Raw genomic sequence first — 20,223 nt, 5'->3', positions numbered from 1 at the left:
CATCCCCGGGATGGCGGCGTGGTCGATGAGTGCCTTTTTCTTGTACCAAAGGTGTGTGGCCATTTCTTTGCTCCTCCGCTTTTTTTCTTTCTTTCTTTCTTTTTTTTTCTTTTTTTTTTTTTTTCTTTCTTTTTGTTTTGTTTTGTTTTGTCCTGAAGATTCACTGTTACCTCAGCTCTCCGAACGGATTCTGGCAACTCTTGTAGTCTTTGGGTGTTGGGATGGAGAAAACAGAAAGCCAAACCTTTGTCCTATTGGAAGAGGAAGCATCGCCCTTCCCTCTTGCTGTGGTTTCCCCAGTGTGTCCCCCTTCAGATGTCCCTGGTGTCCCCCAGTGTCCCCATTTGTCTTGCTGTCCTGCTCTGGAACCGTGCAGAACCCAGTCGTAGAACGGCTTGGGTTGGTGTTGACCTTGGAGACATGCATTCCACCATGGATGGGTTCCACCATAGATGGGTTCCACCATGGATGGGTTCCACCATGGATGTTTCGTTGCGGTTCAGCCCAGGCTGGAGTTTCTGTTTCAATTCTTGGTAGCACAGAGAGGACGAGTGTTGTTTCTCACTGCTGGCTTTCTCCAAACCTTTCTTTCGGAGCCCAGCGCTCCAGCAGGAAAGGTTTCCGGGCTCCAGCAGAGGTGCTTTTCACTGTTGGGTGGGACAGGAGCGGCTCTGCTTTAGGAAGAGGCAATGGGAGGACCCTCGGGAGAAGATGCTCTTCCACAGAAATCTCCTAAACTTAGGGAAATCTTGGGTCCAATTGCACCCGCTTGGCTCTTTGCATTGGTTTCCCCTCCTTCCTGGGTTCCCCTTCCAGGCTGCACCACCCCAGCAGCTCCATCTGATGTGTCTTGTGGGAAATGGCTCCTTTAGATTGGACCAAACTTGGCCAAAGTCTCAAACCCACCTGGGAGCCTCGCCATGGGGACACCAGGACCCGTCTGCAGCCCCTGCATCCCACTGAGAGCAGGTCAGAGCATCCCACTGCTTGCCCCCCATCCCCATACCCTCCACGCTATTGCCTTGACCAGATCCTGCCCAACCCCACTTCTCCCTAACACCCACATGGCTTGTGATACCAAAGACGTTCTCTATGCAGGAGAAAGCCTTCTTTTCCACCCAGCACAGACCTTACAAGCCTTTGACAATGTTCTCTGAAATACCTCAAAATATTTAATGTATAGTTTATGTGATAAAAAAAAAAAAAAAAAAAAAAAAAATTACTTAGCTAGTTTTTGGAATTTGTGACTTGAAGCTTTATACTGTTAAATTATAATTTTGCAGAAGACGGCATGTTCTTATTTCTTTGACGCGTTCAATGGGAGACGTATTGAATGTTAAGGAAATGAAAGCTGGATAGTTTCACGATGAAAAAAAAAAAAAAAGAGAGAGAGAGAGAGAAAGAGAGAGAGAAAGATTTAAAAAGGACCCTCGGAGTTTACAGATTTCATATTTAAACAAGTCCTTTTAAAAAAAGAAAAGAAAAAAAAAAAGAAAAACTAATAATGATGACGATACCTTTGCGTTCAGATGTGTTACTTTTCTCTGAGTCATGTCGTACGAGAGTATTTATTATACGTGTTCTGTGTTCAAATGTAATTTAAAGAAGACCAAAAAAAAAAAAAAAGACCAAAAAAAAAAAAAAAAAAGACAAGATGAGAATTTGATTTATGCATGAAAAAATATACTCTTTCTTGAAGTAATGTAATAATTATTCGGGGAGGGATGGTCGGGTGGGAGCGGGAGGGGACAAACTGTGCTTTTTTTGTCCATGACTTCTGGGTTGATTAAGAATTTTCTGCATGGATCACCGTGTTTATTTTCTTTTCTCAATCACACAATTATGGGAGAGCCATCCTTTACCCCCTCTGTTGGTTTGTTGGCTTCTTTTCTCCCTTTCCTTTCTCTGCACACTGTGTTGCCCCAATGGGGGACGGTGTGGGGCTGCAGGGGGTTGTGGGGGCACACGACCCCATGCCCAGCAAACCAGGTACGGGTGTCTGGGGCACGGGACCCCTGTGTGTGCCCACCCGTGCCAAACCAACCCCGCCAGGCCCCGCACCTCTCAGGTTTTGGGGGATTTTTTTGTGCTTTATCCAGATCTGTGTGTCAAAGCCCAAGTGTCTTCGTGCAGAAGAGAGACAGAGACAATCAGCCGCCGTCTCCTGAGTTTGCAAAGCTCTGGGCTCCTCGTTTGCTCTGAGATGAGGGAAATGACCCCGATGCCCCTTCACCGCCCTCCTCCCCACGCTGCCACCATTGGCAGCGGAAGCTTGTCACGCTGAGGATGGTGACACTGAACAGGGCTGCCCAAAGGTGTGGATGTCCCATTGCTGGAAGTGTTTGAGATTGGGCTCAGCAGGGCTTTGAGCAACCTCGTCTGGTGAAGGACATCTCTGCCCATGGCAGGCAGTGGGACTGGTGATCTTCAAGGCTCTCTCCCCACCCAAACCATTCTGTGATTGTATGATGGCCCCGAGCTGCTTTCCCTTGGGGTGGCCTTGAAGACCTGCCTCCATCCTTGCCTTTACTTTAAAGTGCTGATTCTTGAGTCCTCTTCTGCCTCTTCATTCTCCATCCTTCACCTCTGTCACTAGATGTGGCCCCAAAGCTGCGAGGAACGGGATCTCAACTCCTTTGTGCTCCACCAACGTGGTCCCCAAAAGCGTAGTAGGGTTTATACCTGCATCTTCTTCAATGCAGCATCCTGCAGCCTTCATCTTCTTCACGGCTGTCCATCCAAACAACACTCCTGGTGTCCTCTGGGGAGATGTTGCTGTTTGGAGGTCCATCTCAGTGTTGGATGCTCAGACCTCGCTTCCAACCACATGAAGGTGTCACCAAGCTTAGACCCAACCCACAGCCATCAGTCCTAGGAATCTACAGAGCCCAACTGGTTCCCACCTCGGGACAAGAACCCGATGATTTGGGACATTCCAAAGAAGCTGAGCACTGAGTGCTGTCCTTATCCTTCACCCACCAGCACCCACTGAACCAAAGGGGCTTTGCCCTATGCCCAATCTGGCCTCGCCTGCTGCCCACACCTACCAAAATGCCTTGAGGAGCAACTTGCACCGATACCAAAGATTTTTTTTTTTTTTCCCTGCAGGTAATGACAATCCAAGCTCTGTCCTAAAGACAATTCTCTTGACCAGGGTTGCCCCAAAAGGGCGTTTTTGTGCTGTGGGGAGCAGGAGAAGAACTGGAGCCCAATGGGGCACCTTGAAAAACAACCCTCCTGGTGGGGAGCATCAGGGAGCAAAGATCCCAGGGCTCCGTGCTGATGAAGGACGAGGAAGAGGAGGGTGTCTGGGACCTCCAGCCCCACCAAATCCCGCAGTTCAGCCTGGTCATTGTGCCCTATTGTGGAAGTTTTCAGGGATTTGGGTCATCCCGTTACTTGTGAAGCCTCAGGCTGGTTCTCCATTTAGGTAAAGAAAAATAAGATTTGCAGTGGGGCAGCAACGTCTCCATCCCCACTGGGAGAGGAGGAGCAGAGGGCTCATGGAACCTCAAAGTCGAGCTTCAGGCACTGACATCCCATGATGGCCCAGCCACGAGCTGAGCTTTCCCAGCTCTAAGGTTGTCTCCAATGATGGGATGCCAGCACTGCGCCTGGAGCCTGCAGTTCTCGGTGCCAAGCCCAGGAGCATCAGGACAAGATCCTTTATACAACACCTCTCTTCTGACCAGAGCCAGAACCCAAGGTTCATCCATGGGTCGCTTGGAGGGGGCAGGGGGGACATTTGCTGCTTTTCCCTCACCTCAGAGCAGAAGAGGAGCTGCAGCCGGGGCTGGGGCTGTGCGTATGGACCTTCGGTTCCTTTCGTATTATTTCTTCATTCAGGGTTTTTTAAAGAAAGGAAATTAAAAACGCAAAGACAAACAAATCCATTTGCGTTATTTTTATTTATTTTTATTTTTTTTTGTCTTTTCCATCCTTCTCCCCCATACGTTTCTAAAGGAGAACAAGAAGTCAGGCAGAATTCACCCTGCCCAGGAGGAGCCCACAGCACTGGGTTTACCCACCCACCCCACTGCTCATTTCTCTGCATAGCAATAGGCACCCATCCCACCTACTTTGGGGGCCACATCCCTCCGTTGCTCAATGCTTTTTTTTTTTCCTTCTGACTGAATTGTTTTTGTTTTTTAAATTATTTTATGATTATTATTTTTCTTTTGCTGCTGCTTCATTGTTAATCTCATGGGATAGGTTTTACTCTACAGCGAAATGCAATTGTTATTCCTCTGTGTCTTGCAATTATATTTGTTTAAGCTATTTACAAATGCTAAAAAAAAAAAAAAGAAAAAAAAGACAATAATTTAAAAAGAAAAAAAAAAAAAAAAAGAGTCTTATGTGTCAGGCACTTTATCCAAACTGTGCTGTGTGCTCTGGAGTTTGTTCCTTGTTCTTTGCAATGACTCACGCAGGGGAAATTACCAGGAAACTTAACTCCAGCCTGTCAACAGGTTTTAAAAGAGAAAAAAAGAAAAAAAAAAGAAAAAAAAAAGAAAATCTCTATTTGTTCATCCTCTACTGGTCATGACTGTGTTGTATTTCTGCAGCTTTCTGTTTCTTCAATAAATTATTTTATTTTCTAGTCATTCACCCCCGTGTCTGTGTGTGTGTCCCGGGGGGCTTTTAATGACAAAAATGAGGATAAAAAATGGTGATCTGGTCACCAGGTGGTTGTTTGCATGGTCTGTCCTCCCCAAGCTGTGGCTCTGCAGCATCCCATGGGCTGTGCGTGTCCCCCAAAGAATGGGGGAGTGCGAGGTGCTGGGGATGGGGGCATGGCACACTGCACTGCCGTGGGTTTGGGGACCAGTGTGTAAAGCAAAACACCCAAATTGGATTCAGATGACCTCAAGAAGAGGAAACCTCTTTGGCCTCAGCAGCATGTGGCCAGGTCAGCTATGGGGGGAGGGCCAAGTTGGGGTTGTCCCTTGGGGATGGAATGCTGTGGTGGAACAGGTGTCAGTGGTGGAAGGGGTGGCGGTGACGGTGTGGGTGCCCTTGGTGCTGTGGGTGCTGTTGATGATGTGGGTGCCCTTGGTGGTGCTGTGGGTGTCCTTGGTGGAGCTGTGGGTGGTGGTGCTGTGGGTGCCCTTGGTGGTGCTGTGAGTGTCCTTGGTGGAGCTGTGGGTGCCCTTGGTGGTGTTGTTGGTGCCCTTGGTGGAGCTGTGGGTGCCCTTGGTGGAGCTGTGGGTGTCCTTGGTGGTGTTGTTAGTGCCCTTGGTGGAGCTATGGGTGCCCTTGGTGGAGCTGTGGGTGTCCTTGGTGCCCTTGGTGATGCTGTGGGTGTCCTTGGTGGAGCTGTGGGTGCCCTTGTTGGTGCTGTGGGTGGTGGTGCTGTGGGTGCCCTTGGTGGTGTTGTTGGTGCCCTTGGTGGAGCTGTGGGTGTCCTTGGTGCCCTTGGTGATGCTGTGGGTGCCCTTGGTGGTGCTGTGGGTGCCCTTGGTGCGCAGGCTCTCCCCACGGGTGATGAGGCCAGCATAGCCCTCCTGATGGGAGAAGGCATAGCTGGAACGGCGGTGGAAGGAACCACGGGGGACGTGGGTGCGCAGCTCCACCGAGGGCTCCAGCTCCCGTCTGGCCTTCCAGCAGATCTTCTGCAAGGAAACAGGGGCCTGGTGACCTCCCTGGGGAATCGCATCCATCCCATCACCGGCAACACCCTTACTGGTTCCAGACACTGGTCCTTGAAGCAGATCCTCACCTGCTGGATGCTGGTGTTGCCTGTGATGGCGTTGTACGAGCGGATGGTGAGCGAGGGGATGGTGTTCACCACCAGGGACAGCAGGACCACCAGCAGGATGTAAGGGTCGGTCAGGGCGTTCTGGGTGGCATCTGCAGGCAATGTTCAAGCAGCAGAGATGGAGAGGAGAGAGAGCAATGGTGAGGGGACAGCCCCACACTCACAAAGCTGCTAAGGGATCTAAACCAGGGTCAAAAAGCAAGACTGCAAGATCATGAAATGGTCAATCTGTCACCCAGGACCGTACAGAAAGAGGATCAGACCAAGGGATGTGATACAGCCAAGCGAAGACACAACATACTGGGAAAACAGCTCCTGGCATGGAGCTCACAGTGGGCTGGCCGGGCTCTGGGAGGAACGGACTGCAGGGATTTGGGGCACCTGACCTGGAAAACGGAAGACAGCGGGGGCGATCCTGAAGGCATCAATGCTCTGGGTCAGGAAAGAGAAGAGGCAGAAGAGCAGCAAGCTGGCTGTGACCATCAGGAAAGACAACGCCGTCCAGAACTTGGTGTCCAGGATGATCTGCATGGACATAGAACTCCTTGTGAAGGCTGGAGGATGAACTTCCATTTGGCCACTTGTCTCTGCCCCAAGGGAGATCATCTGCAGCTGCAATGGGCAACATCACAGCGTGCCTGGGGTCCCTTCACCCGTGTTCCATTTGGACTGGTTGCCTCCAAGCCCTCATCCGTGCCAACAACCTCCAGTTCATCCCCAGCTCAGACACAGGAGGAGTGCTCACCTCCACGAGGACTGACAGCAAAGCTGAGGTGGCCACCGTGACGGAGAAGGACTCGTAGTCCCCCACAGTCCTGCTGCCAACGTGGTCCTCAAAGGCCCAGAGCGCGATGTAGAAGCTGGTGAGCGACGTGCTGACACCATGCAGCAGCGTCACGCTGAAAATACGATAATTGAAGAGCTTGTCCTGCTGCCCAATGGTGTAGAGCTCAGGGAACCACAGGCTCTTCTTGGCACTCACGTCCTGCTGGAACATAGAGGGGTCAAACATCGTCCTCCCACCCTTGGCAGGTCTGCCCTCCAGGCATAGGGGCTGGGTGCAGCCTGGTGGTCCCATACCTGCTCCAGAAGACCCACAGAAAGCACGGGGTAGGCGGTGTAGAAAACGTTGTAGAGGGCAAGGAACCAGCCTTCATAGAGAGGCTGTGGGGAGAATGAAGTGGCTGTGAGCTCGGTGGTGCTTTGGGAAGACTCAGAAAGGATGCCCAGGCATTGGGGTGAGGTTAAGCCCTGACTCAAATCCCATGGAAATCCCTATGGGCTTGTTCTGAGATCTGCATCAGCACTGGGTTGTCCGCAGCACTCTGTGGTTTTTTGGGAGCGTGCTGCAGAGATGGGGCTGGAGTCACACACTGCACTGATAACCTTTGTCCCTTAGGTAGGAACTCCCATTTTTGGGAGAACCTCGTGGTCTGTTTCCCTGCGCATTTGCGAGGCTGAGCTGCTGCTCACAAGAGCTGCCAGTGCCTCTGAGGGCACTTCTCCCAGTCCCACAGCCCAAGTGCAAGTAACCAGCTGCATCTCAACCAGGGAGCCCCCAAAACTCAGGCAGGGAGGAAGGAGACCGCGCTGGAGATACAAAAACCCACAGGAGGGCTGCGTTCCGTGCCGACACCATTGCTCACCTGGGCTGTGAATCCACTGTGAAAAGCAAACCAGATTTGGGTCATGAGGCCAGCAAAGGTCTTGTAGAAGAAGTAGCGGAGGAACTTGCAGATGCGGAGGTAACCCCAGCGGCCGTGGACGAGCAGCAGGCGCTGCAGGTAGCAGAACTGTGCCAGGGCGTAGTCGCTGCACTGCACGGCTTGCACGCCCTCCAGCCCGCTGATGCCCACCCCGATGTCAGCAGCTGCAGAGGGTGTGAGATGTGGGCAGTGAGGGTTTAGGAGAGCCCTTTTTCTGTAGCGTTTGGTTGCCCAGCAGATTGCGCCCAGAGCTGATGGGTAAAGGGGAAAAGCCCTCCGTTGCGTGCCATCGAGTGACAGCAGGCACAGCTGGGTGTGCAAAGGGCACAGCCCTGTGTTGGGGGCTGCTGGAGAAGCAGGGGAGTCTTCAAGACATCCCCGTTGCCCAAGCAAGCAATCCACCCTGCCCCTTTCCACGGTCTTGTGCTTTTCGCTCCCTTCCCAGCACAACCACATTGCAAACTGGATTGGGAATTAGGTTGGCAAATGAGCCAGGAGTTGTGCTGGGAGCTGTGTTGGGAATTGGGTTGGAAGTTGAGCTGAGTGTTCCTCTCCCAGCTCTTCACCTCAAAGGAGAAGGTGACATAGTGGAGATGGTAGATGGGGTACCACCACTCCCACACTCATTGGATGCTCTAGCCAAAACCCACCAGCACATCCCCCAGCCTCACTTTTGATCATATTGACATCATTGGCCCCATCCCCAATGGCCAGCGTGGTGGCTTTCTTGTGCTTCTTCACCAGCTGCACGATGAGAGCTTTCTGCTTGGGGGTGACCCTGCAGCAGATGACGGCCTGGCAGCTGGTGGCCAGGTCCACAAAGGCCTTTTCCACCAGGCTGCCCTGCTCCTGTGGGTCCGTCGTCCCATGGCAAGCCAGCTGCTGCCACAGCCGTCCCTTCTTCTGTAGCACCTCTCCTGTCTGGAGGATTGTGTCCTTAGGAGAGAGCACACATGGTTGGAACCTCACACCAGGGCTGGTCGAGAGGGATGGGGTCTTTGGGTCCCCTACAAGCAGGGAGGATGGGGCTGGTCTGAGCTCTTTTAGCACAGGGAAACAAATATGGGCATGAAGGGAGGATAAGAACATTTCAAATTTGGGGTTTCTAAAGACTGCCGGGGATGTCACAGTAGAATCTGTGATGCTCTTGAATTTCTCAGGTGCAACAAAGAAAAGTTTTCTCTGGGTTTGTCATGCAGCAGGTGCTGTTTGAGAGCAATTTGTCCCAGTATGACCAGAATCATAGAATAATGAAGGTTGGAAAAGACCTCAAAGATCAGCCAGTCCAGCCATCCACCTACTGCCAATATTGCACACTGACCCATATCTCTCAGTACCACATCTACACCTTTCTTGAAGAAGGGCACATGAGCCCCCAGCAGACCTCTTGGGCCAGTGTGGGTGAAGCCCCCATCACTGAGTGATCAGTGTGAGGTCATCTCCTCCTTTAACATTCATTCCCCATCCCAAAACGGGGTTCCTGTGGCTTTTGCCACCCATTTTGGGATACCTCCTGGTGCCATCCAATGCCTTGGGGTAGAACCAGCCCCACTTATCTCCTTACCACAAAGTCCCCGCTGATGACAAGAGCTCTCTTCCTGTGGCAGAAAGGCTCCGGGTGCTGCTGTGAGACACAGTCAGTGCCACTGATGTTGTTGTTTCTCGCCCAGTAAGCCTCCAGGATCTCGCTGTGCAAGGAGGGCACATGGGGCATGTTGGTCAGCTTTGGCTATGACTCGTTGGTTGGCATTTGCCATCTCAAAGCTGGATCCAGACAGGGCTGGTACCCAACGGTGGGAGCAGGAGGGACAAAGAGGGGTTTGGAGGGCTCATGAGATGAGAAATCAGCCCTGTTGTACGTGGTTTGGAGGCCAGAGAACCAAGCTGAGCACTTTGCAGCCAAATGTAGGTGCAGAAATGAATGGGGAAGAATGGAAAGGTGTCAGTGGGTGAAGATGGGAATGGACATCCAGGCTGGGATGGGGAAGGAGAAGCATCTCCAGCTCTGCTCACCCTGCACGGGTTCCTATGTCCTTGGGTGCCATAGAATCACAGAATCACAGAATCATTAAGGCTGGAAAAGATCTCTAAGGTCATCCAGTCCAGCTGTCCCCCTACCACCAATACTGCCCACTAAACACATCCCTAAGTGCCACACCTACGTGATTCCAGGAGCAAACCCCCTGATGTCACGAACCAGAAGGTCAGGATTCCTCACCTCACTTCCTTCTCCTCCAGGATCTCCATGTCATCCGTGAGCAGCTTGCATGCATAGCCAACATTCATTGCTGTTTCTGCAATACAGGGACATCAGTGGGCTGTTGTGACCCCCACCATCCCAGGACATCCCCCAGCCCTGCAGGCCAACAGGTGCTGGGACTGTTCTCCACCCTATGCCATCATGCAGAACAGCTTCCCCTGCCTCAGTTTCCCCATGGGTAACATGATCTGTGGGTTGTGCTATTGTTCTGTGTGAATGGAACAGCAGAGCCCCACTGCTGCTTCCTCCCAGGGTCTCATCTGATCTCCGGTCCTGGTTGGGAAAGAAACTGAAATGTGCTGGTGGGGTCTGGGGTTGGCTCCACTGACCTTGTTTGTCTCCCGTCAGCACCCACACTTTGATGTTGCCCAGTTTCAGCAGCTGGATGGTCTCAGGGACCCCTTCTTGCAACTTGTCCTCAATGGCCGTGACCCCAAGCAGCTGGAGGGAAGGTGCCGTGACATAGGGCAGGGGATCAGGGTGAGGTGGAGGTTAACCCTGGCTCCAACCAAGGGTCTCCTGCAAGCTCCAGCTCCTTCCCACGGGTGGGCATGTTGCAAAATCGCCCCGAGGGGTATCTCCACCTGCCCTCCCACCCAGAGGATTGGTGTCGGGTTGGACTCTTCCCCCTCCACCCCAAAAGAGCTGAACCCCCCCATGCTCCTACCCTCTGTGGGACCAACAGGGCAAGTGGTTCCTCCCCACCCCTGGCCCCATCCCACCTCCAGGTCCTGCTCCATCTCCTCGTACAGCCTGTCCAGCTCACACGCCCGGCCCTGCAGCAGGATGTTGGCCATGCGGTGCCTCCTGCTCCACTCGTCGTACTCCGCCTCGCTCAGCTCCTTGCTGGCCAGGCATAACGTCCTCAGGGTCTCCTCTGCAAAGTGCTGCCAAGATGAGACATTGTCCTCCTCACCTCGACTCCGTGCTCACATGGGGTCTGAGGTCTCCTCTGGGCTCTGGCTGCCCCCCACCCCGGGAGTAATCATAGAACCACAGAATATCCCCAGCTGGAAGGGAACCATCAGGTTCAACTCCTGACTCCTCGCAGGATCACCCAAATATCAGACCCTACGTCTGAGAGCAATGCAGATCACCAAGAGGGGATTTGGTGCCCTCAGCCCCCATTCCAGGTGCATTTGAGGCTCAGAGGAGAAGGGGGAAAGATAGAGCCAAATCCTAAAGCCATAGTGGGGACAGAGAAGCAGCGGGGCACCCAACCAACCCCTCATATCCCAGCTGCTGTGGGACTCACATCCAGAGCCCTCTCGGTGAAGTCCTGGTTGGGTCCCCGACCCCGCAGCCTCTCCAGGATCACAGTGTCAGCCCCTTTGGTGTAGAGCCGGATCGTGCCCTGTGGGTCCCTCACTGGGAGGCAGAAAGGACAGAGCTGCTCTTTGCTGTCCCCATGCGAGGCACCATCCTGCTGCCACCTCAGCTCACCCAACACCGACATCCTCTTGCGATCGCTGTTGAAATCCAGCATGGCCAGCACCTGGTATGTCCTCTTCACCCCCATCTCACTGATGGTGATGGTGTCCTGAGTTCGGGACAGGAAGACGTAGCCCAAGCTCCTGGCTGCCAGCACCAGTGCTTCCTCATCTGGAGAAGCCGCCTGGTAAACCAGTTGGTCTGTGGAAGATTCCACAGGATTGGGTGAGGAGACACCTAGATGAGCACCTCTCAAACACCTGGAACGCCTCAGTCTTGCACCGACATTATTTATGGGGACCTTGAAGCCCGAGCTACCAAGCTAGGGAAAGTCATAGAATAGAACTGTAGGATCATGGAACACCTCGACTTGGAAGGGATCCATGAGGATCATCAAGTCCAACTCCTTCAGCTCCTTAGAATTATTTTTCTAAACATGTTCCAAAGGATAAAGGTTAAAAAATTCATGTATTCAGCACACCAAAACCCCAACCAACCCACTCAATCCATCCCATTTCAGAAGCCATGCTTGGTTTACAGTCATATACACTTTTGCTGAAGATGATTTAAATCTACCAAATGTTTAAATTTTAAAATATATATTTTTTAACTTTTGTTGAGTTAACGAGAAGAGAGAATAATAGCTGTGTGAGTACAGTTTGTGTTCTTTGTCCTCACAAGCAAGGACCACCACTCCCCATGGGACCCCAACACCATTCCCAGTGGGATTCCAACACCATTCCCAGTGGAACCCCAACACCATTCTCAGTGGGACCCCAACACCATTCCCAGTGGGACCCCAACACCACTCCCCATGGGATCCCAACACCATTCCCAGTGGAACCCCAACACCATTCCCAGTGGGACCCCAACACCATTCCCAGTGGGATCCCAACACAACTCCCCATGGGATCCCAACACCATTCCCAGTGGGATCCCCACACTGATCCCATTGGGATCCCACCCCCGTTCCCAATGGGATCCCAATGCCACTCCCAGTCCATATCCTTGTCCAGCAGAAAATCCCAGCCTAGGCAGTTCATATCAACGATATCACAGCCCCTGTGCCTCGAAGGCGACTCACTCATTGGGGACCCCAACCCACCTCCCCTCTCCTCCACCATGACGGTGTGGCAGAGGGCCAACAGCCGCAGGAATTCCCGCAGCACCGGATCGTTGTTTTGTTGCACTGCTTCCCGGAGCCCCACGTTGTTGGAGTCCAACATCTTCTCCCCATGGCAGCTCCGGGTCAACACCAACCCCTGCAAGAATCGTGGGCAGGCTGTAGGAACCCAAGACACCAACAATGGGGCCACTATAATGGTCTGGTCATATCTCTGTCACGGTCATATTTGGCCCCATGCTATGCAGGAGAGGGGAATTACGCACCGGTGGCTGTTTGTCCTCATGGCCTGCGCCCAAACCTGCCAAAATAAGAGACAATTGAGTTACTGAAGAGCTGGGAGCATCGCTTAGCAAGAGCTCCAGCAGCTTTTTGCTGGAAGGGATTGCTGGGATTCTTTTGCTGGCCAAAAGACTGGCAAGGAGGGAATTTTCAGTGCCGGCCCAGTGTCTGTCTACTGTGAGCCACTGTGACATTCAGGTTTGATTGATTTCATTCTTGAAGAGCTCAGACTGTCTATGTTGGTCATGTTGACAATGCAGGTCTGGCTTTCATCTGCATTTCCAGTTGTCAGAAAGCAGAAAGGATCACGGCAGTGCTGCTATCAGAGGTGCAATGTGATACACCAGGAAGAGGAGGATTGGGTTTATTCCTGCTTAGAAACTTTGCCAAATGGTTTTTTCTCCTCTCTCCTTTTGTCATTGTTTGTCTCAGGTGTTTGATAAGGATCTCAGGAAAAAGGAGCTCTGTGCTAAAGCTCTGCCCCTCACTGCTCTCTAAATGTCACTAATTAAGCACCAAAAGCCAGCCAAGAGTAAATGTAGCAGCGAGAGAAGGAGGGAATTGGCAGATCTGGGGCTTCTAAGGAGAAAAAGGTAATCTGAATAATTAAAGAAAGCAAAGAGCATCACATGCACTCACCATAAGAATAAATCATAAAGGAAAGGACGACTTCTTCACCTCCTCCTCCTTCACCTCCTCCACCACCACCAAGACCAACCCACGTACCCCAAGCTTCCCAGCAAGCCAGAGAAGAGAAAAGAACCAAAGTGACCTCAAGCCAAAGTCTGGCCTCAACCCAACTGCAATCCCTACCAACTTGCCACCACCAAAATTTACCATAGATGGTCCCGTTGACACAGCATTTCTTGAAGCTCATGATGTTCTGTGTCAAGGTGCCCGTCTTGTCTGAGAAGATGTACTCCACCTGGCCAAGCTGGTCGTTGAGGCTGGTGCTCCTGGCTTTCGCTGGGATGTCCTTGACAGCATAATACATCTCCAAATCCCAGTTGATAAAAAAGCTGTTCACCAAGTAGATGAATTCAAACCTAGAGTGGGAATGCAAGAAAGGAGAGATCGCCTTCACCAGCTGGTCATCCTCAGCCTGTCCACCATTTCCAACGTTGGTGTGTGCGTCTTTGCATCACCCTTGCTCAGGTGATGAGCCCCTTTTGTGGCAGCCCCCCTTTGTGGCTGCAAGCCAAGGTGCCAGATGATGGCCAAGGGGAGGGAGAGGGGCACTGAGTGCCAGCTGTGTGTGCAATCTCCATCGTTCTTACGTGATATACATGGACATGGGGATGATGACGCTCAGGAGAATGGTGAAGCCCCAGAAGCTGAAGAAAGCCTGCTTGGCAGGAGTCGTGTGCTTATAGAGAGCAGCGAGGTAGCTGTGTTTCTCTTGGAACATCTTGGCCCAGAACCCTGAGGCAATGGCGAGGCACAGCGATGTGGCCAGCAGCACCAGAAAGATCTGATAGGGGAAGGCAGGTTGAGAACGCACATCCAACAGAGCCTACCAGACCATGACCAACCATTGTCCCTTCCAGCCCATCTCATTGCATCCCTGTGCATGAAGCTGCTTTGAGACCACCACAGAAGTTGAAGGCTATCCTGGGCTGAGATCGTGGCATAGAATTCAGCTGAACGTATCCACAACAAACATAGAGTGAAACCCAACTTCCCCACCTTCTTGACCCCAACCCAAACCCTACCCCAACCCTCCTAAGAGGAATGCCAGCAGCCAGTTGGAGAAGAGATGACACAGCCACCAGGAACTGGACCAAGAACTGAGCAAAATACTTCAAACTTAACAAAATCAGCATCACCCAAGGAAGCAGTGTCTCATGAGGAAGCTTCTAAGCACCCCCAGCAGGCGTTTGCACAGCTCTTACTATGACCACCAGGCGGTCCATCATGCGGTCCAGCTTGGTTTTCTTCCTCTTGATCTTTCCACAGTTCCTCATAATTTTAGAATCAAATCCTGGGCGAGAAACATTTTGTAAGTAAAAATGCAAAATGCTCCTTCCACCGAGCTCAGCCCTCCTCTACCCATAGCCAACGCATGGCCAAGAGGACACGAAGGGACGTGGATCCAGGACGTGATGCACATGAAATACAGAATCCAGGATCCTGTCCTTCCTGAGCTGGTGCTCACCTGCATAGATAACCAAGCCATAACACGTGTCGGTGTTGCGGAGTTTGCAGCCCCTCAGCAGAATCCTTTCGCCGTCCAGCGCGTGCGTCTCTCCCCTCCACTGCAGCACACCAGTGAAGCTGTGCATGCGGCTGTTGGGCTCCTCGCAGGTCACTTTCCCTGGAGCAGAGGACACAGAGCTGGTGTTGGCTGTGGGGGAAATGCGAGGTCCTTTGTTTCCTCCAGAGAAGAGGATTTCTCGAGGGAAAATTCAGATTTTTCCTGTGTGTCTTCCAGCTGTGGGATGGGAGATTCAGGTTAAGGCTGAGCCGGAGCACCAGCCTGCTGTGTCCAGTCGAGGAACTACATCGGATAAAGCACAAAACCCAACAGCTGTTGACACAGCATCCTATGGAAGACCAAAGGGGGAAAAAATCCAGGATCTGAGCTCAAGTCTGGATGCTCAGAGTTTGATTCTGGTAGGAAAACAGACATTGAGCCATGTGCAAACCCGATGGCCCCCATCCTACCCAATAGCCCTCACCCCAACCCAGTGGCCCCCATCCTAATCCACTAGTCCCTATCATAACCCCCATCCTAACCCAACCCTAACCACGCTGCTGGGGAAGGGTCTCCATGCAGATCCTTTAGTAGGGACCACCCTCCAGCAGGGAAAGTGCTAAGTGATGGCATTTGGTGTCTCTGGGGACAGAGTGAGGCCGATGGGAGACCTCTCAAGGCTGCCCCAGTGTGACCGTGGGGGTGGAGGCCACATCCTCACCCATCTGGGATTCTCACCATCAAAGGCAGCCAAGCTCTCCTCACTTGTCAGCTCCTGGTGGGTGACCAGGAGGGCTTGTCTGAACTTCAGGTTTGTTTCTCTGCGAAAAAGAGTCAGCAAGGGAAGAAGGAAACAACCCTAGAGGGCAAAAGCGCTGTTAATTCTGCTATCGGGCCCATGGGACAGAAGTTGACATTAATTATTGGGTGATTACATGAGCAATGGTGATGAAAAGCAAGATAGGGAGCTATCGTGGCAGACATCAAGCAGGAAAAAAACCAGGCCCCCGGAGACCCTGTCATTAAATCATCCCACAGACGAGCGGGAGGGATGGGGAGCTGGAAGGGAATGGAGATGAGGAGATAGACCTGAGGTCATGAGCTGCTCTGCAGGGTGCAGGGTTTTCCCCGAAACTGTAGCCTGAAAATCTTCTCGGCCTTCCAATTTTCAAAATCTGTGGGGCCAAATGAGGCTCGTTCCATTTCTGCAGTGTCTGTAAGGTTGGTTGTTGGAGGACCCCCAGGTTTCTGCAGGACTGCCAGCCTCCCTAGCGTACCTGACCCCCATTTCTGGTGGTGCCCCAGGCTGGAGAGCTCAGCCCACAGCTGGGACATCCACCACTCCTCACCCATCGATGTCAGAGGTCTCCACGTAGCAGAGGCTGCTGGGCTCTGAGCTGCACAGCAGGAGCATGTCGGCCTGGAGGAGCAAAGGGAAAGCACCTGGTTGGGTCTCTCCTTGCTGAACCCCCCTTGGCACACCAACCACCAGTCATGGGGCGTTGCTCACTGGGACGAGGCTGTCCTTGTGCAGGCGGACAATGTCCCCAACGCAGACATCGCGCCATTTCTGCCAGCGGAAGCTGAAGGGGAATTCAGAACACATGAATACTGCAGCCCCGTGGTCACAGCAGGGTTAGAATATTGCACAGCAGGGTTAACACTGCAGCCATCCTCTGGAGCAGCCTGTGGCTCTCCTGGCTTCTTGCATGCATGGGGTCTGCAGGGTGTTGTTGGCTCCTCTGTGGCCATCAGGGCACCACGAGTGGCACAGGACTGCTTTGTCACACCCATACCCCCATACCTACAGGTGTCAGCCACGCAGACCAGCGCTTCTTGGACCTGTTGGGATACAAACATCCTTCCAAAGAAGCTCCTGGAGCTGGAGGGCGATGCAAGCTTGCAAGGCCTGGTGCCACCAAAACCCTTTCCAGCTGCTGAACTCGGGGATGCTCAGCACTCCAGATGAGCCATCGCTGCTTCACAGCAAGGAAAGCATGAGCCCTTCTCCCCAAAGCCTCTTACCTCTCCCCAGACAGGATCTCACAGGGCCTGCTGTTGATGTTTCTGTCACTTTGGTGTCGGCCCTGCACAGAAGAGAGAAGAAGAAATGGATGGGCCATGCCAGACATTCTTGTCCCATGGAAGCAACCCTCTTAACGCCATGAGCTCTTTGGGTTCCTCAGCCCCAGGACAGGATCTGCTCATTGAAGCAATCTGGAGATGCATTCTGATGAATGAAGGGGCAGAAGTCCCCCAAAGATATTTCTAGGGGCCAAACTGTGACTACAGCCGTTGATTGGGATATTACAGATATCACCCCTAAAGGAAGGAAACCATCTGGCCACATCCTTTCAAAGGGAAAATACGAAGTGATTTGGATGTTGTAGAGCTGGTGGTGCCTCAGGTACATTGAATGATGGCATCCCCCAAACTTTCCACAGCAAAGGGGCCCATTCTGCTGACCACCCCTCAATACCCACACTCACAATGTCATCCATCAGGTCCCGTAGGGCACGGATGGTGAGGAGGCAGCTCAGGGGGAAGAGCAGAGTGTACCAGGGCAGCGTGGAGATCTCAGGAAAGGTCTGGGGAAAGAAAAGAGCACCTCACTGACCAAACTCCCATCCCACCATGGGACACCTCAGGTCCCAGCTCTCCTCCTTAGAAGTGCCCAAAGAAGGCAGGAACCAAGCTAAGATTTGGGGACGGTAGGATTTTTATCTAGCAGTTTTCTATACGATCTTAGTTTATATCCAATCCCAACTGATTGAAAGTAATCGTATTTCTTCTCGGCTTCAGCCACTCAGAGGTCCTGAAATCCGATGAATGCTACTGCAGATCAGTGCCCTTGACACCATCTTACAGCATTAGTGCAAAAGGGGAACCCACGTCAGCTCTAGATCCCACAGTGGTCATCCGTAAAGGTCAGAGGTGGGACCACAAATGTCCCTACAGATGGTCCCCAGACAGCCCTCCTTTGGTAACAGCCCCTCACACTCGTGCTTCTCCCTCGCATCCATCTCACCTGCAGGAGGATGACGAAGACGAAGTAGATGTTGGCCATACGGTGGAACTGCTCATAGAGGTTCAGTGGGAGGAAGGTCAGGGCGTTGTACTTGGCTGTCTTAATGGCATTGCCCTGCCAAAATAACGGCAGGTTAAAGCCAGAGTGGGGGCACAGCACCAGAAATGGCCCATGGTTGGCCCCGCCTGACTCACCGCGTATTTCTTCTTGCTCAAACAGAAGGCAGATTTCTTCCTGAGCTGCTCGTGGTGGGCTCTGTTGTTGGCCTGCACTTCCCAGGTGAAAGCTGGAGGAGCTCATGGTCACCCACTGGCTGTGCTCAGCCACCACCCTCCACCCTCCAGGGACACTGGGACCCATTTTGGTGCTCGTGGTGAGCTGGGGAGACACGCTTCTAATAATAATGCTATTATTAAGGATGCTTGTTCCCCTTCTGACGCTGTTTCTGCTGCCCCAATGTGGGCACCACCAAGCTGGGACATCCCAGCTACGACCCCAACTCCTGCATCCACCTGATGGACCATCTTTACACCAATCCTCCGTTCTACTGTCCAGAGAAAAGAAAATCCCAACCCATGCTCATTGCACACCAACCTGGCTGCCCCTTTTGCTCACGCTCACAGCCCAGGGCTGGGTCCTGCCCGTCCATGCTGCCACCTCTACCAGGACCTGGGGACAAGGACACAGAATATCTGCAATGCTGAGCCACAGGGGGACTCACTGGGATGCCCTGCAGTTGAGCAGGGGACAGGACATGGCAGAGGAAGTACAATGGCATTCTTAACGTTTGAATGTCACAGAAGCGGTGACACAACGGCGTTTCTTTTGGAAGGCCCATCGCACATTTGGCTTTTATGGGTTTACTCAAGGGTGTTGGCATGGGGCTGGGTCCCCCGTGCCCTCAGGGTTGGACTGGGGGTCCCTTTCAGCCTCAGTCTGCACTCTGACCACTCAAAGATTCCTCTCCAGTGAGGACATGGGAAATCTCTGAAGGAGAACCTCTCCTCACATCGCCATCGCACCCATCGTGCCGAAGGAGCACCGCCCTCATCGATGCCAAGATTCCTCTCCACTCACTGACTCCCCGCAGGGTCATTAGGGCAGATTAATTAATGTTTGTGCAGCTCTTTGTGATCCCGACACGTCAGAAGCCGGCGAGGCGTAAAGCATCCATCACCCCATCATTTAATAATCCCCCCCAGAAGTCCGTCCCTGCTGTTATTTCTCATCTCGTTCCTCTGACCCCCTTTTTCCCATTCTTTCACAGAAGGGTCTCCTCCTCTCCCATCACTCCCAGTCACACAGGCTGATGCTGGGAGCCCCACAGCCCCAAGCCCACTCCAGAGCCCACCTCACCCCACACCAAGGTGACCCCAAAGGGCAGCACCCGGCTTTATCCAAGAACTCGGACCAAAACCCAAAGCTTTTATCCACAATGCCAGCTTTCTCCACCACCAAAGGCTCTGCTTTTGTCCCTGCATCCTAAGTGACCCCACCAGGTCGGCACGTTTGCGTCCCGAGGAGGAGGCGGATGCTGCAGAGAGGTGGGATGCTGCTGCTTCGCTCTGCTCCAGGTCGTGGCCGTGACATCCACATAACCCACATCCACAGCGCTTCCAAACCTCAACCCCTGACTGCTGTCACCCCCTGTGCTCTGCTCCCAGGTGATGCCAAACGAGCTCAATTAAGCACCTGCAGACACGGGGCACTCCGAGGAGCGCAGCGTGCTGGGAAACAGCGCCTGCACAGGGAGCTCGACCCCGCAGCACCCCGATGGCAGAGCAGGGGAGCGCCCAACACGCAGGGCTCCCTGCAGATAGGGGTTAAAAAGCACCCACTTGAGGCGTGCTCCTGGTTAATTAGGGTCAGAGCGAGGCGGAGCTGCCCCGTGATGAGCACCGGGTGTGGATCGGAGCCGAAACGCCCGCGCATCCCGGCAGCTCCTGCCCAGGGAACGCGTGGGGCCGTGAATTTCCCTCCTGCTGCTGTTTGCTCACCCTATAACTGCACCTGGATGCTGCTTTGATCCACCCCACAGGAAAACACAGCATCCCCAGTCCCCGTTCCCAGTGCCATCCCCGTCCCCATCTCCATCCCCATGAACCCAATCCCAGCCAGGCAAGGACCGAAGCGCCGTCCAAACGCCCCCCAGGGCAACACAGACAGACGCAGCCCCCAGCACAGCCCCTCACAGCCCCCAGCACCACCCGCTCACACCCACTGGTGCCCCGGTGCGGGTGGGAAGAAGGGGAAAAGGAGAGGGGAAAAGCGGCCGCAATACCTGCGCCGATCCCGGCCGCGGCCCCGCTGCCTGCGCCCTGCCCACGCGGGTTTGTGGGACAGCCCCGGCCACACCCCCGGCACCGATCCGGCCCTCCTGGCGTGCTCCCCATGGGGCTCCGCATCCCCTGCGCCAGGGAAGCATCACACAGCCCTACATC

General features: G+C 53.2%; 1 protein-coding gene across 7 annotated transcripts; it reads right to left on the bottom strand.

Moving 5' to 3' along the window:
- Positions 1–4,135: 4,135 nt before the first annotated feature.
- On the bottom strand, positions 4,136–20,210 carry ATP8B3 (ATPase phospholipid transporting 8B3). Of its 7 annotated transcripts, none has more exons than XM_085211409.1 (28): positions 20,064–20,210; positions 18,377–18,451; positions 17,977–18,068; positions 17,783–17,896; positions 17,244–17,342; positions 16,780–16,841; positions 16,265–16,337; positions 16,104–16,174; positions 15,493–15,575; positions 14,716–14,874; positions 14,453–14,541; positions 13,838–14,031; positions 13,398–13,606; positions 12,545–12,579; positions 12,261–12,417; positions 11,168–11,356; positions 10,980–11,092; positions 10,447–10,611; positions 10,054–10,165; positions 9,683–9,758; positions 9,029–9,152; positions 8,136–8,400; positions 7,405–7,715; positions 6,839–6,922; positions 6,504–6,746; positions 6,145–6,283; positions 5,720–5,850; positions 4,136–5,612 (listed from the first exon to the last, which is right to left on the bottom strand). In XM_085211409.1, exons 1-28 carry the CDS (start codon positions 20,185–20,187, stop codon positions 4,911–4,913), a joined length of 4,290 nt encoding a protein of 1,429 aa, XP_085067535.1. In that variant the 5' UTR covers positions 20,188–20,210; the 3' UTR covers positions 4,136–4,910. The 7 variants fall into 7 exon arrangements, with proteins under 7 accessions (XP_085067535.1, XP_085067538.1, XP_085067536.1 ...); XM_085211412.1 differs by having other exon boundaries at positions 8,136–8,385; XM_085211410.1 differs by having other exon boundaries at positions 6,504–6,743; positions 20,064–20,209.
- Positions 20,211–20,223: the final 13 nt, after the last annotated feature.

The sequence above is a fragment of the Meleagris gallopavo genome, chromosome 30 (genome assembly GCF_905368555.1).
Source record: "Meleagris gallopavo chromosome 30, MGAL_WU_HG_1.1, whole genome shotgun sequence".
NCBI classification, from domain to species: Eukaryota; Metazoa; Chordata; class Aves; order Galliformes; family Phasianidae; genus Meleagris; species Meleagris gallopavo.
The sequence above is the reverse complement of the archived record's forward strand: the minus strand, read 5'-3'. Positions and strand labels throughout refer to the sequence as shown.

Excerpts from the sequence above, each read along its gene's own strand:
- ATP8B3 (XM_085211409.1), bottom strand. The coding sequence starts at position 20,187 with ATGCGGAGCCCCATGGGGAGCACGCCAGGAGGGCCGGATCGGTGCCGG. Across the intron at positions 14,875-15,492 it reads GAGCTTGGCTGCCTTTGATG|GGAAAGTGACCTGCGAGGAG; the intron begins GTGAGAATCCCA and ends CCTCTGCTCCAG. Across the intron at positions 7,716-8,135 it reads TGATGTCAATATGATCAAAA|CTCTGGGCGCAATCTGCTGG; the intron begins GTGAGGCTGGGG and ends TTTACCCATCAG.